Source organism: Brassica rapa, chromosome A09 (assembly GCF_000309985.2).
Source record: "Brassica rapa cultivar Chiifu-401-42 chromosome A09, CAAS_Brap_v3.01, whole genome shotgun sequence".
Classification (NCBI taxonomy): domain Eukaryota; kingdom Viridiplantae; phylum Streptophyta; class Magnoliopsida; order Brassicales; family Brassicaceae; genus Brassica; species Brassica rapa.
The window spans coordinates 3084367-3098602 of NC_024803.2; the positions used below are offsets into that span (position 1 = coordinate 3084367).

Consider the following 14236-nt stretch of genomic DNA (forward strand, 5'->3'; position numbering starts at 1 on the left):
AATTCTGGACCTTGCTTACTGGGTTGGGCTAGTCAACGGAGTTTGGGCCTATATAGTTAATTGATAGTCTTCTATACTTTGGTAGCGCCTAACTGAATCGAATTGTCTTAACATTTGAATCCAAAGAAGCCATATAGACAACCTATGATTACTAAATAAATATGATATCTTGACACATGTTCAAAAGTTAGTTTAAATGATAGTGCTAAGAAACAGATCAAATCGAGGTTTGAATCCGTCCCATCTGAAATTTGCGGGTAATTTTTAAAAAATTAAATTAATTATTTAAATTAAATTTTATATTTATATATCCAAGATAATAATGTTAGATTCGGGTTTAATATGAGCTTCCAACTTAAAACCAATTGGCTATTAGTGGATTGGCCCTAACCCTTTATATATTACTTAATGTCCCATTGATTTTCCAATGTGGGATACATATCCCTTAATACCCCTCCTCGAGATGATGGCTCTTATCGGCCAGAAATCTCGGAAACTTTTTAAGACAGTTATACTCGGTCGAGCGAATCAATTACGACCTATATACCCGGTCGGGTAGGGTTAATATTAATTAGGGGTTTAACTTATTAGGATCTGGGCTCTGATACCATGTTAGATTCGGGTTTAATATGGGCTTCCAACTTAAAACCAATTGGCTATTAGTGGATTGGTCCTAACCCTTTATATATTACTTAATGTCCCATTGATTTTCCAATGTGGGATACATATCCCTTAATAAATAACATGTTATATATTTATAATGTTTAAGAAAAACATTTTCTTTCAAAAATCTGTTTTTTACTTTGAAATTTTTTATACGGATTAGTGAATACCCGCAATTTAAATTAGATAGACTTAACATGAATTTACAAAGCTAATCATATACTCATTTACAAAATCCTCAAGCTTTTTATCATTTTCTTGAGTAAAAAGCAAAAGATACATACACACGACCTCTAGTTAGACACAAATCTTAAACAGAGCTTTCCGGCGAAATAGAAGGCGAAACCGAAGGGGAAGCCGATGGAGAAGCTGAAGGAGTAGCCGAAGGTGAAGCTGAAGGAGCAGTCGATGGAGAAACTGATGGTGAAGATGAAGGAGTAGCCGATGGAAAAGCTGATGGTGAAACTGAAGGAGTAGCCGATGGAGAAGCTGATGGTGAAGCTGAAGGAGTAGCCGATGGAGAAGCTGATGGTGAAGCTGATGGTGAAGCTGAAGGAGTAGCTGACGGTGAAGCTGAAGGAGAAGCTGTTGGTGAAGCTGAAGGAGTAGCCGAAGGAGACCCTAAGCCACTTTCAGTGACGGGTGAGGCTCCTGGGGAAGCCGCTGGAGAATCTGACCCTGTTGTAGAGTTTGTCGAGCCCGGTTCGCTTGAACCGGTAGTTGTGGAGTTGGAGGAACCGGCACCAGTTGCTGAACCGTTCCCGGCGAAAAAACCGGGCGTGTAAGGAACACCTTTACCAGGAATCCAATCGTCACCTTGTATATACTTAGCTGGAGTGTATTCAACAATCTCTTCTTCACTCAACTTCTTGATTCCTTGCCAAGTAACCCGGTTCGCCACAGCTGCACCCGGTCCAGTGTTCCTCACCTCCGAATAAAAGAGCGTGTCAAGACCAAAGTTCCCTTGCCACGGCGACCATCCTTCACCGGGAATAAAATCCGGTATGAACGTCTCCATAATGATAGTTTTTGAATACTCTTTCCACGGCCTTCCAAGATAAGCTTTGCTAGTTTCCTTGACCGCCAAGTAATCCGCTTCACCAGCAATAGTACACCCTTGGAGCACAAACCCTGTGGACTCCCTCGGGTCTTTACGTCCGTGGGCGGTTATAGGACATGCCTGGTTCGCGAGTGGTTTCCTTACTAGTAATGTACAGTTCTGGAACACCGCGGCTGCGTCTCCAAAGAGGAAGTCGATGGTGCCTGTTATAGTACAGTCCCTGTAAAACTGACGGTGGGAATGTGCGTAGAGAGTGTCTTGGTAACCATCAAATCTACAGTTGTAGAATATGGACTCGTCTGACAGAACCCTAACGGCAACCGCTTGATAGTTTAATGCCCCGGCTGTGTTCTCGAACCCCATGTTCTTGGCAATGAAATTATCTCCAATGATTGCTGCAATAAGGACAAGGTTCATTAGTTATATACATTTTGGTAATAAGAGAAACCACAAAAGGTAAACAGTGTGCCCTTTGAAATGATTTTTTAGACCATGTTAAAAAATCTATTAACGGTAATATATATTTTTTAAAAAAATTTCAAACGTAATAGTTCCATCTATATATCTTCAAAATTATAAACCCAAAATTGATAAAAATAAACTTTTAGGTTTTAATTTATACATGTATTTTTTTAAAAGCGTCTAGACTATGTTAGACTGTTCATTTAGATATGCTATAACATAAGAATCATTACCAACGGTGGCTGTACGGTATGTGGTAATACCGTCCTTGAAACTTTTGTTGCCGGAAATTATAGATTTGGTAGGGCCATCACCGATGAAAACAAGATTTGGCATGGTCCTATTCACCTGAACATATTCTTTATAGGTTCCACTCTTAATGTGAACCACGAAGGTTGCATTATTCTTCTTGGGGACATTTCGCAATGCCTCGTTGATCGTCTTGTACTGACCGCTTCCGTCCTGAGCCACAACCATATCTGGTTTGACCTCAGACAAGGGTGCATTCAAGAGCCTACGCACGCGCCCATCCACCCACGAAGGAAACTCTTGAGACAGCAGCCGGCGACTATTCATCTCCGGCAACTCCATTTGTCCCAAGTAATTCAACATCTCGCTGACCATTGCAAGCCCGTTATGTGTTAACTGAACCGCGGTTTTCAATGCCTTCTTCATCGTCTCACCTGCATCACCTTGTGTCCCTTGAAACCCATCGAGACAAGTTTGCTCATGACTAATCGTCGCGCTGAGCCAAACCTTTAGCTTAATCAATGCGTCGTCAACCTTGTTAATAAATGAATTAAGTCACACATCAATAGATGGTCAGAAAAATAATTAACTAATATATAAAAATATATGATCAGTTTAAGTTAAAAGCAAACGAAGCCGTAATTTTACAAACCTTGTGAAGCTCGAACCTTCCCAACTCGTCAAAAGATTTACTAAGCTCGCCGATTGCAAAATCCATTAGCTCCGTGCATTGATCCAAAGCCATCTTCGTCCTTGGATCCTTTTGTAGCTCAATCATAGTTAGTGACTTCTTTGCCACGTTACTTATCTGTTTCATCGTTGCGTTAAACGCTGTCCTCACAAGCTCCAACGGGTCCGATGTGTCCTTTGCATCTTTCCTTAGAGTATCTTCACAAGTCTTCTTGTAGTCCGTTGGCGCGCAGACATCTTTGATGGCTTTAACGGAAGCCGTGATCTCTTCTTTAGTTCCGTTATCGCTATTGACGCTAACGCCGATGGTAACGGCGACAACCATAGAAACAAGAAGAACAGATGAGATGGAGATAACTACGTACCTCCTTTTCCTCTTAGAATCATCGTCGTATGATCCGAATGCCATTTATTGTTTTTTTTTTTCTATTTTTCTATTTTTATTTATTGTTTTTGTATAGACTCCTTTTACGAAGCTTACGTAGCCTCCTTAGGAGTGTTTATTTTGCATAATTTTAAAAATATTTACAATGATAGTTTTGTTTCGGACAGATAAAGAGGTTCGTAGTTTTGCTTGCTATGTTTTATGAGGTTTGGCGGGAAAGTCGTTATGCTTAAGATTGTGAGAGACAGAGACAAGATAGGGTTGTGGTATGGTTTTGTCCTTTACATATTTTTCTCTGTGACTTACTAAACATGGAGAAGTAATTAATTCATTGATAATCTTAATTTAAGGTATAATCGAATTGAAATTGTAAAGTAGACTTTTCACGTTATTGGTGGACAATGTAATGATGCCTTGAATAAGTTAAACAAAATGAATGAGATGGTATTCACTTTTTTAAGAACATTGTTTTAAAATATTTTTTCAAAAGAAAGAATGCAATCTCTTTTCGCTTTTTATTTTTTTGGCAAAATAAACGGCTATTCTATTACTCAAACTTGAGGTGGTATGTGTGACGAGACCAGAATAGAACAACCAATAAAACAAAGAAATCTATGAAAAGAACGGGCAATCTCTTTTCGTTCTTATTGATCTTAAATGGGTATATATATTATATTACATGCCCTAAGTACATATATAGATTTAGGAATATTAATGTCTAGATTTAAGAAATATAACAATTCTACAACACATGGTAGGGTAAAAAGTTCAAGTCCAGATTTGTTCTAATTTATGAATGTTCTTACATAGATATTCTTTTTCTTTTGAGAAAGGGTTTGATCTTACTTAGATATTCGTCTAGATCACTTGCAGAAAAAGTTGGTTCAACCATCATTTCGGGTTTGAATTCCAATTTTGTTAACAATGAAATCATAGTTCTAGGGATATTTGATAACTAGAATCACAAAGTCAAGTACAGAGAAAATTTGAAGACTATATAATGTTTGCTGGATATCTTTAGACATAATATTAACTAAAGTTTTGGTTGCTTACTGGAAATGTATGGCGCTTGTTTTTGTGTTTTCGTTTCAAATTTTTGGTACATAATTTGTATTTTGAATCAGAATTGTTAGAAACTAAGGACTTAAGGTCCCAAGGGTTTATGAAACTAATAAATATAAAAGCTTTTAAAATGTTAAAAGTAGTATAAGTATCAAATAAATTTGTGAATAAAACTAAACGTATATATATATATATATATATATATATATATTTTTTTTTTTGTAAGCTAACTGGACGTATATGCATGGGGATTATCAAGTAAAGCCTACAAGATTTAGCCGTAAGGGTAAGCTTTACTTTCACTAGCTATCAATAAAGGTACTAATAAGATCTGTCAAGCCACTATACTTAAGGATTAGATTAATGATAATGATGTTAAAAATTCTAATGACGTTGGCATCTTGTTTTTTTGGGTTTAGTCCATGATCTTGGATTTACAGATATAATTTTGAAAACAAAAAATAAAATGTAGGCATTGTTTCCAGAAAAGCAAGATTTCATAATGCTGTTCTTAGTGAAAAAGGGATAACGACAAACCAACATGTTATGTTAGTAATAAGTCAGTATTCATGAATATATCTTGGATATTATTTTACACCAATAGTTCTGTAGTTTGATTTAAAGGAAAAAGACAGTATAGGTATTCAACCTTTATATTGTGTATTATATATATATATATATATTTGAAAATAGTATACTAAGAATAAAGCTCTTATTCTTACTAGTTCATGCACCATTTTATATCTTGTTTTCTTTTGGGTTTTATTTCTCCCAATTAAAACATGCAAAGTCAAAGTTGACTAAGACCCAAAAAAGCTAATAAACTCACAAGTTTTTTGACTAAAACAATTCCACAACTTTTTACTTATGTTTTCTAATGGCAAAGAAGCAACTGTAGTCTGTTCGTAGTCAAGCAGGTTAAGAAACAACTGTAGTCTAGTCATTGCAATTTCTTCCATAACAGTAAAAGATAATAACTAGTAAGCTTATTAGCTGTAATTCCTTTTTAAATATATTTTTCGGGAAATAATATATATGTATATCTCTACACGGAAACAAATATATGCATTACATATTAGTTGTATACAATTATGTATTTAGACCATTGCCATTTAAGAAAAAAAAGATGATGACTAGAGAAACAAAAAATAACATCTAAAATGGATTTAAATGTGGTATATATTATGTAAGCACATATGTATATACAGTAGAAACTCTATAAATTAATACTCGATAAATTAATAAACACATAAATTAATAAATTTCTCTAGTTTCGAGTTAGGCCAGTTCAAAATATGACACAAATCCGATAAAATAATAAGATAATAATATTTTAGAAAATCCTATGTAAATATATAGTTTCATTAAAATCATAAATTAATAATTTTTGTACATATGCATTTTATATAATTACAAACAAACAACTGTATTATTTGCTCATTTTCACAGTAGAATTATCTCTATATTTTTGACACTTCAATATATTTTTCTAGTATTTAAAATTATATCTAAACAACATTTAAGAACTTATTTTATATACACCAAATAGTACAATAAAAATAATTTGAAAGTCGAATTTCAAAATTTTAATTAATGTATTTTGTTTATTTTATTAAAAATATATTCCAAAATAAAAAAAAATCTATAAAAATTTTTTTTAGTAAATTAATAACTCTATAAATTAATAAAATATCATAGTCCTAACATTATTATTTATAGAGTTTTTACTGTATACACCTATTCCAATGAGTGTAAATACTAAATACGGAGTTGTAAAAATTATTTCCATACGTGTTTCACAGGAAGGTAGAATGAGTAAAATCAACATAATGAAAGAAATAACCATAACTTCTAGGATATGAATTCAAAGTCTAGTTCTGGTTTTACTTTAAATTCAACACAAAGGAGATTTTATACCATAATTGTTAACGTGCAATAAAGTTATCTTCTCGATAAATAGCGTCCTCATTCTGCGAATCTATAGCACAAAGAGATAAAACATCACTTCTCAATCACAAAAAAATATAGAAAAATATTTTGTTAAGGAGAACCAACAAGTTATGTCTTCTTCAAGCTCGTCCGTGTTCCAACCCAAAACATGCAATGAGATCATCGTGGCCGTGGAGGAGTCCATGGAGAAGGCAGCGGAGAGCCAAGTTGTGTCTTCTGCCAGCTCTTCCGCCACCCAACCTGAGAAATGCAATGACCTCACCGTGGCCGTGGAGGAGTCCATGGAGAAGGCAACGGAGAACCAAGCTGTGTCTTCTGACGGCTCTTCCGCGGCGCCCCAGCCAGAAAAAACCAATGACGTTACCATGGCCGTGGAGGAGGCCAAGGAGATGGCAGCAGAGAACCAAGTTGTGTCTTCTGCAGGCTCTTCCGCCGCGCCCCAACCCAATGACATTATCGTGGCTGTGGAGGGGGACAAGGAGGTGGCAACGGAGAACCAAATTGTGCCTTATACAGGCTCTCCCGCGCCCCAGGCTGAGCAATGCACTGACATTGTTATCGTGGCAACGGAGAACAACAATCCGGGAACTGAAAACCCAAGTCTCATGGGATCTGGTGCTGTCCCAACAGGAAGCCAGATCCTGCAGCTTTACCCACCAAGATCTAATAAGATCTTCTCTTGTCCCACTTGCAAAAAAGGGTTCCCATCAAGTCAAGCCCTAGGCGGCCACCAGAACGCGCACAAGCAGGAGCGAGAGTGGGAAAAGAAGAGGAAGAATATGGAACAAGAGTACCCCGGTTTCGCCTTTTTGAACCCTAATATAGACAATCCTCTTATGTTTTTCTTAGGTGGCTACTCGGAAGATGCTTTAACACACGAGAATCATCTTGGGATCCCTCTTGACGATGCTTTCAAACGCAGATTTGCCCGTAATCACCCATCCGTCAACAACGGATCCTCGGACATGAACATTACCGCGGTTCCTCGCGTGGCTCCTACTGGCTTCTTCGCAGGGAACACTCCCACCACCAACGGTTCTTCTTCAGGAGGACTTGGGCCCCCTTACAACAGCTATCCCCCGATGCTCCCTAGGAACTTTCCTCCTTTCCCTCCTCCTCAGACCAACAATCTTCCTAGTGGTTTGTATCCGCAACAAGAGAATGTATTGAACGAGGTGAATTTCATCTCAGAGATAGGAAAGGGTAAAAATATTATTGAGATTGATGATGATGATGATGATGATGCTGATGCTGGTGCTGATGATGGGCCTATAGCAGGGACATCCAAGAGCTGGGGGGCTGATTTATCTCTTTGACTATTGTTTAGTCCTATGACTTGTTTAGTTTTCTATTAGAGACCTCTCTCTCTGAAGATTGCTTTTTCATTTTAATTTTCTTGCATTTCGTTTAGATGTTCCTTTGTCTGTACGAAGCATGTCTTCTTCTGGACGATTTGCTTCTTTTTATGAATAAATGGTTCCTCTTTTTTTCTCTTTTCTTGCCATCTATATATCATGAGTTTTTTAATCATTTTGGTAAAGGTCAAAAATCCATGGTTGTAGGGAGGTAATTTTTACCAAAGTTACGTGTCTTGTTTTTCAAACCTTTCGATTCAGAACTATGGCTACCTATATCTGGTTTACATATACTTAGATTTCTTGATTATGTATTTATGTCAGTCGAGTTATCAGTATTAGTATTGGAGAACAAGTAAAAAAAAATGAGTTCCAGGATGAGTGTATATATATTACATGTTACGCACCATATAGTGCCATAGAAAAATCTCTTCATTATGAAAAGAAAATGACTTGCATCAAATGAATTATATTCGACATGCATTATTAACTATTAAGACGTAACTAAACATTCGTTTTGGATCTTGAGGATATAGAGTTTTGTATGCATAATGTTTATGTCTAAACTCAACATAAACTTAAAGTCTCGAGATTGAATATTGATGAATACATGAGAACACACCAGAGCAAGATTGTTAAAAACTGTCGTTTTGGCATGCATCAAATTAATTCATACATAAAAAAGAGAGCATAAAATCATGCAAACTTAGTCTTTGTTTTGGGGTATTTATAAAAGGTTACGTTGGACACTTGGACGGTATGAAAAGGTTAATTCTAAAATCAAAAGTACGTTTAACAAAGTCCACAAATATATTCATTTACAGTGAAACGCTAAACATTATTGGTCAAAAAACATTTTAAATATTTTGAAAAGTAATTTTTTAACCTTAAGCCTATGGAGAGATCCGGATTAATCCCTAAAATTGTGGTGCGGCCCACTGATGAAATTTCAGTTCGGATATTCAAATGAGATCGCAAAATAGGTCCATATCCGCGTAGTTAGTTATAATGTGAAATGTATTGAGCGTGTATTCGAACCCGGGTTGTTTAGCAACCCAAAATCAGCCTACCACTAAACCAATGTCTTGTGGTTTTGAAAAGTTATTTGAAGAGCTGATCGATAACAACCTTTTTGTTTATGATAAGATATGCCCAAAACGATTCAAAGAGAAAAGTGATGGTTTGGAAATAATGACTACATTACTTCAACAAATAAATTATAATATTTAATTTAGCGAATGAAACATATAATTCTGTTTTAGCGAATGGAAAACATATGTTTATCATCGCTCCTAAAACAAATTGGGTATATAAGCCAATGCTCATTATTCTCATCGGTAGTTCTGTTAGCAAAAAATCCCTATTTTTTAATTTTAATTGAAAACATCAATGTAAGTTTCAAAACAATAAACCAGTAGTAGTTCACTGATTTCAGAAATATAACTGTTAGTGTTGGATTTCATACATAAAATAAAACAAATGGAATCCATTGAAGCATAGGCTGAAGGTCAATCGAGCTGGCTATTGTCAGAAAAGCATTCATGAAGCCATCTTTGATATATCCCTTTGGAGATTCCCATGTTAATTTTAATAGTGATGTCAATCTCAGTGTACCAGTAAAATATATACTATCTTCTTTATAGCTTATATGCTCATTGTTGAGAACATCATAGAACATATTATTCAGTGAAAAAAGAATATTGGAAAAAGTATTTGAAATAAAAAGATTTTAGTGCTACTAAAAAAACTGAGATAAAAACTGACATGTCAAATGCCGACCAGTTTATAGAGATACATAGAGACAATTTTAGACTTTTTGACATGTCAAATGCCGACCAGTTTATAGATATATGACAAAGTTGATTATGTTAATGCATTTGGATGAATGATGTACGCCATGGTGTGCACTAAAATAAGTTATGGAAGAAGCCATTGATTTTTATAAGTTCTAACCTATGGTAACTGCGTTCTATAAATTTGGATGATACATATAACTTAAATATATTACATGAAATCAACATGTGTTGGGATACCATAAGGTTATTTAAAATGTAAAACCACTATTTGAAAATGAAAGAGCCGTGTTAGTTTTAGACTCCAGTCTTCTGAAATTAATTGGTTTGGTTTGATATAGTATATACATATAGTTAAATCTATATGCACACGATCTTTGCATATATTTATTGTTATACTCATTTTTCAGAAATGTAATAGATTGTACGGATTATGGTTATAATCAACCATAATCCGTTAGTGTTTATTTTAAATCAAAAATTGTAAGTAATAGATTTTAATTAAACCTAAATAGTTAAAACGTTATAACTTTTTTGATAGTCCAAAAAACAGTCGATAAAAGAGGACTCTGTTTAAATAGAATAAACTAGATTTTGATCCGTCCGTCCATATGGGTGTATTTAAAAAAAAATGTGATGCTATTTGTGTTTATGTCACTATTTAGGGTTGGACAAAAAACTCGAATTCGAAGAACCGCACCGAACCGATCCCAATCCGAGTAAGTAGTACAAAATTTGAGCCGAAATTGATTAAATATCTGAATTATTCAAAATTTTGGTATTTGAATAACTAAACCTAATCCAATCCGAACCGAAGTATTTTGGGTATCCAAAATAGATTTATATACTTATGTATATTAATTATTTTCAGATTTAATATATATATATATATATATATATCCAGAATATATATGATACTTTTAAGTTCGTTTATACTTGAAAATATATACAAATAATCAAACATAAATATCTAAAATAGTTAAAATATACTCAAAACTCCAAAAATACTTAAATAATTATTAATTATATATCCAAATATTTAAACCAAACCAATTTACATGTTAAGTTAGGTACTCTAACATATGTTATTCAAATTTATATGTAATATATTATATTTTTGTAGTTTTTTTTAAAATTAAAGCATATAATAAATTTAAATTTTTTTTAAATAATTTAAATTGGTTATCCAAATCCGAACCGAATCCTCAAAGATCTGAACCAAACACGAAATCCCAAACAGACCCAAAAATGAACCCGAACGCCCACCCCTAATCACTGTTAAATATCCTATATGTGTAATCATAGATTACAAAATATGTGTTATCATATAATTAATCGTATTTTATACGTACCGTCGAATAAGTAATCTTATAATTAATAATATTATATATACAATCATATAAATAATCACATATATTATATTTTTAAATTTCAATGTGAAATTTAAAACCATAATTTAAGTTGGTGTTTGAAATTGAGCTTTGTATTGTATTTCTTATATATATTGAAAATATTTTTATAATGGTTATTGGAAAATATGTTAGTAAAAATCAATTTTTGAATATATGTAGATTTTGAATAATTTTTTGATATAAATTAATTTTAAATTATTGTTTTGATTTGAATATGTATATCAAATAATATAAGTCCATTACTTTTTAATATAATGTAATGGACTTTCAATTTTTTTAATAGCATAAGCCCATTACTTATTTTTCTAATTTACTGCTATCAATGTTTCTAAACAGCATTATATTTATTTATTTACCACTATCCATGTTTCCAAACAAATACTAAAGATACTTTTACTTTTATAAGATAGATGATAGATGATGTATCATGAAACTCAATTTTCTTCACGCACTCTCTTTAAATCAACATTAAAATATCAACTCGACTAACTTAATTAAGAAATTTAAGTATGTGGATAAATAGTTCTGATCGAAAGGTTTGTAATCAAGGGAATCATAAATTGATTTAAACCAAGGATTTTGACAACAGCCGAAATGATAAAAAGACTCCTGATATATAGATGGCAGAAAATAGGAATCATAAATTGATTTAAAAAAAGCAATTCAACAAAGAAGAAGAGATGTTACATCCAAAGGAATATATAAAATTGAATACCATAAAATTTAAAAAGAGAAAAACAACATCCATAGATACATATGATAGATAGGTCTCTAATAGATATGATACCTCAAAATGAAAACTAAACAATACTTAAAGGGATAGATCAGCGCCCCAGCTCTTAGAAGTCCCTTCTTCTGGCTGATCAACAGCATCGTCGTCATCATCATCATCATCAATCTCCACAATATTGTCATTTCCTAGCTTTAAGATGACATCCTCCTCGTTCAATACATTCTCTTGCGGATACCAATAGCTAGGAAGATTGGTAGTCCTATGTGGAGGAAAAGGAGGAACGTTTCTAGGGAGCATCGGGGGATAGTTGTTGTAGGAGGGCATTGGCTCAAGTCCCCCTGAAAAGAAACCGTTAGTGAAAGTGTTCCCTGAGAAGAAGCCAGTAGGAGCCATGCGAGGAACCACGGTCATATTCATGTCCATGAGTCCGCTATTGAAAGATGGGTAAAGGCCGGTACATATGCGTTTGAAAGGTTCAGAAATGTTCCCAAGATTATTATCATTTGATAAATCACCTTGTGAATATTGACTTAACATCCACTGAAAATGGAACTCTTGTTCCATCTGTTCCATCTCCTTCCGCTTCCTTTCCCATTGTAGCTCCCTCTTGTGCGCGTTCATGTGACCACCTAGGCTTTGAGAGGCTGAGAACCGTTTATTGCAAAAGCGACAAGTGAAGATCTTATTAGTTTCTGATGTGTAATGCTGCATGATGCCGTTTTCTGTTCGGACAGCACTATATCCGCGACTAGGGTTCTCAATCCTCCTTTCAGACATAACTTCCTGAGGATCAGACCCTAGTCCCGAATTGTTGTTCTCCGTTGCCTTCTCCCTGGACTCCTCCACAGCCACATTAATGTCATTGCATTTTTCGGGTTGGACCACGGAAGAGCTTCCAGAAGACATAACTTGGTTCTCCATAACAAAATATTTTTCTTTAGTTTGTTTTAGACGGAGAAGTGATCTTTTATCTCTGTTTGCTAGATTCGGAGAAGTGAGGACGCTATTTATTGAGAAGATAACCTTATCGCTTATGCTATAAAATCTCCATTGTGTAAAATTAATTAAAACCAGAGCTACACTGTCAACTCATATCCAAGAAGATATGGTTAATTATTTCTTTCATTGTGTTGACTTTACTCATTTTGTCTTCCTGTGATGCATGGAATTATTTTTTATAACTCTGTATTTACATTCATTGTGGAATAGGTGACTTCATGTGTGCTTACGTAATATATATTTTATACCACTTTCAGTCCATTTAGAAGTTATCTTTGTTTCTCTAGTCCTCTTTTTCTTAAATGGCATTGGTCAAAATTAACTAATACTCCATATACCAATATAATTATATATATTTTACCAAAAAAAATTATATAACTTGGTATTTTCTGTGTCATGGTATTAAAAATTATTGGCCCAAAAATATTTTAAAATGAAATAACAACCAATAAGCTATCTAGTCAAAGTAGCATCTTTCAGTGTTATAGGAGGATGATGCTATTCTTCACTAATTTTATAAGAGATATTTTTTTTTGTAAAAGGGTTTTCACTGTAGGAGATATTCAGTCATTGCAAATACAAAGAAATTTCATTTTACATATGGAAAATTCAACACCAGATTTGCTTCTTCTTTGCCATGAGAGAAACATAGGTAATTAAACTTGTGAGATTATTAGCTTTTTTGGTAGCAGACAACTTTTACTTTATATATTCTACACTTCTACTTGGGAGTAATAATTATGAACAACTAAGGGAAATAAAAGTCCTAAGGAGTAGATTGCATCTGCTTATAAGAGATTTTCTAAAACTATTGGATAGATCTTATTAGTAGTGGTGGGTACAAACCGAGTACTTGGTATTTTTAGATCAAGTTCTAGAAGCTTGGAACATTTGGAACCGATATGAAACATCCCTTTGTCTGAGATATTTGTGCAGAGGCCAAGTTTCAACCTTAGAAGATTCGGACACTTTGAGATCTTTTATATACTAAAGCGCAAGTCGCTTTACCAATCAGATTATGCCACATGTAATATTTATATTAAAAAATTAAAAAGGAAAAATGTCATTTGATTTCTAATTTTCTCTACAACTGCAACTAATTAGGTGATGATTGTTTTAGTGGTTTTTAGTTTTAGTTTTTGGTTTTTAGATTTTAGTTTTTGGTTTTTAGATTTTGGTTTTTGGTTTTTAGCTTTTGGTTTTTGGTTTTTAGATTTTGATTTTGGTTTTTGGTTTTGCAGTATTTTTTTATTTTTCAAAAATTAATTATGTGTTACTTTGAAATAATACAACAAAATAGAAATAAATATTTATATTTACAATTAAAATTATCAAAATATTGTGATAATTATTTTAAAATAAAATAAAATAACATATTTTAATTATTATAGTTTTATAAAAAATTATATTATAATAAAATATT

At 33.6% G+C, this 14236-nt stretch overlaps 3 protein-coding genes across 3 annotated transcripts; 1 reads left to right on the forward strand and 2 right to left on the reverse strand.

Moving 5' to 3' along the window:
* Positions 1 to 776: 776 nt before the first annotated feature.
* Positions 777 to 3533, reverse strand: LOC103837162 (putative pectinesterase/pectinesterase inhibitor 28). Its single transcript, XM_009113492.3, has 3 exons — positions 3087 to 3533; positions 2419 to 2968; positions 777 to 2118 (listed from the first exon to the last, which is right to left on the reverse strand). Exons 1-3 carry the CDS (start codon positions 3531 to 3533, stop codon positions 974 to 976), a joined length of 2142 nt encoding a protein of 713 aa, XP_009111740.2. The 3' UTR covers positions 777 to 973.
* Positions 3534 to 3546: 13 nt separating this feature from the next.
* LOC103837161 lies at positions 3547 to 10833 on the forward strand. Its single transcript, XM_033279213.1, has one exon. It carries the CDS (start codon positions 6632 to 6634, stop codon positions 7835 to 7837), a length of 1206 nt encoding a protein of 401 aa, XP_033135104.1. The 5' UTR covers positions 3547 to 6631; the 3' UTR covers positions 7838 to 10833.
* A 653-nt stretch (positions 10834 to 11486) lies between these two features.
* LOC103837160 (zinc finger protein JAGGED-like) lies at positions 11487 to 13603 on the reverse strand. The gene has a single exon (XM_033279216.1). It carries the CDS (start codon positions 12733 to 12735, stop codon positions 11893 to 11895), a length of 843 nt encoding a protein of 280 aa, XP_033135107.1. The 5' UTR covers positions 12736 to 13603; the 3' UTR covers positions 11487 to 11892.
* Positions 13604 to 14236: the final 633 nt, after the last annotated feature.

Coding starts and splice junctions, on each gene's coding strand:
- LOC103837162 (XM_009113492.3), bottom strand. CDS start 3,533: ATGGCATTCGGATCATACGACGATGATTCTAAGAGGAAAAGGAGGTAC. Junction 2,969..3,086: donor GAAGGTTCGAGCTTCACAAG/GTTTGTAAAATT, acceptor TTTATTAACAAG/GTTGACGACGCATTGATTAA. Junction 2,119..2,418: donor ATACCGTACAGCCACCGTTG/GTAATGATTCTT, acceptor TCCTTATTGCAG/CAATCATTGGAGATAATTTC.
- LOC103837161 (XM_033279213.1), top strand. CDS start 6,632: ATGTCTTCTTCAAGCTCGTCCGTGTTCCAACCCAAAACATGCAATGAG.
- LOC103837160 (XM_033279216.1), bottom strand. CDS start 12,735: ATGGAGAACCAAGTTATGTCTTCTGGAAGCTCTTCCGTGGTCCAACCC.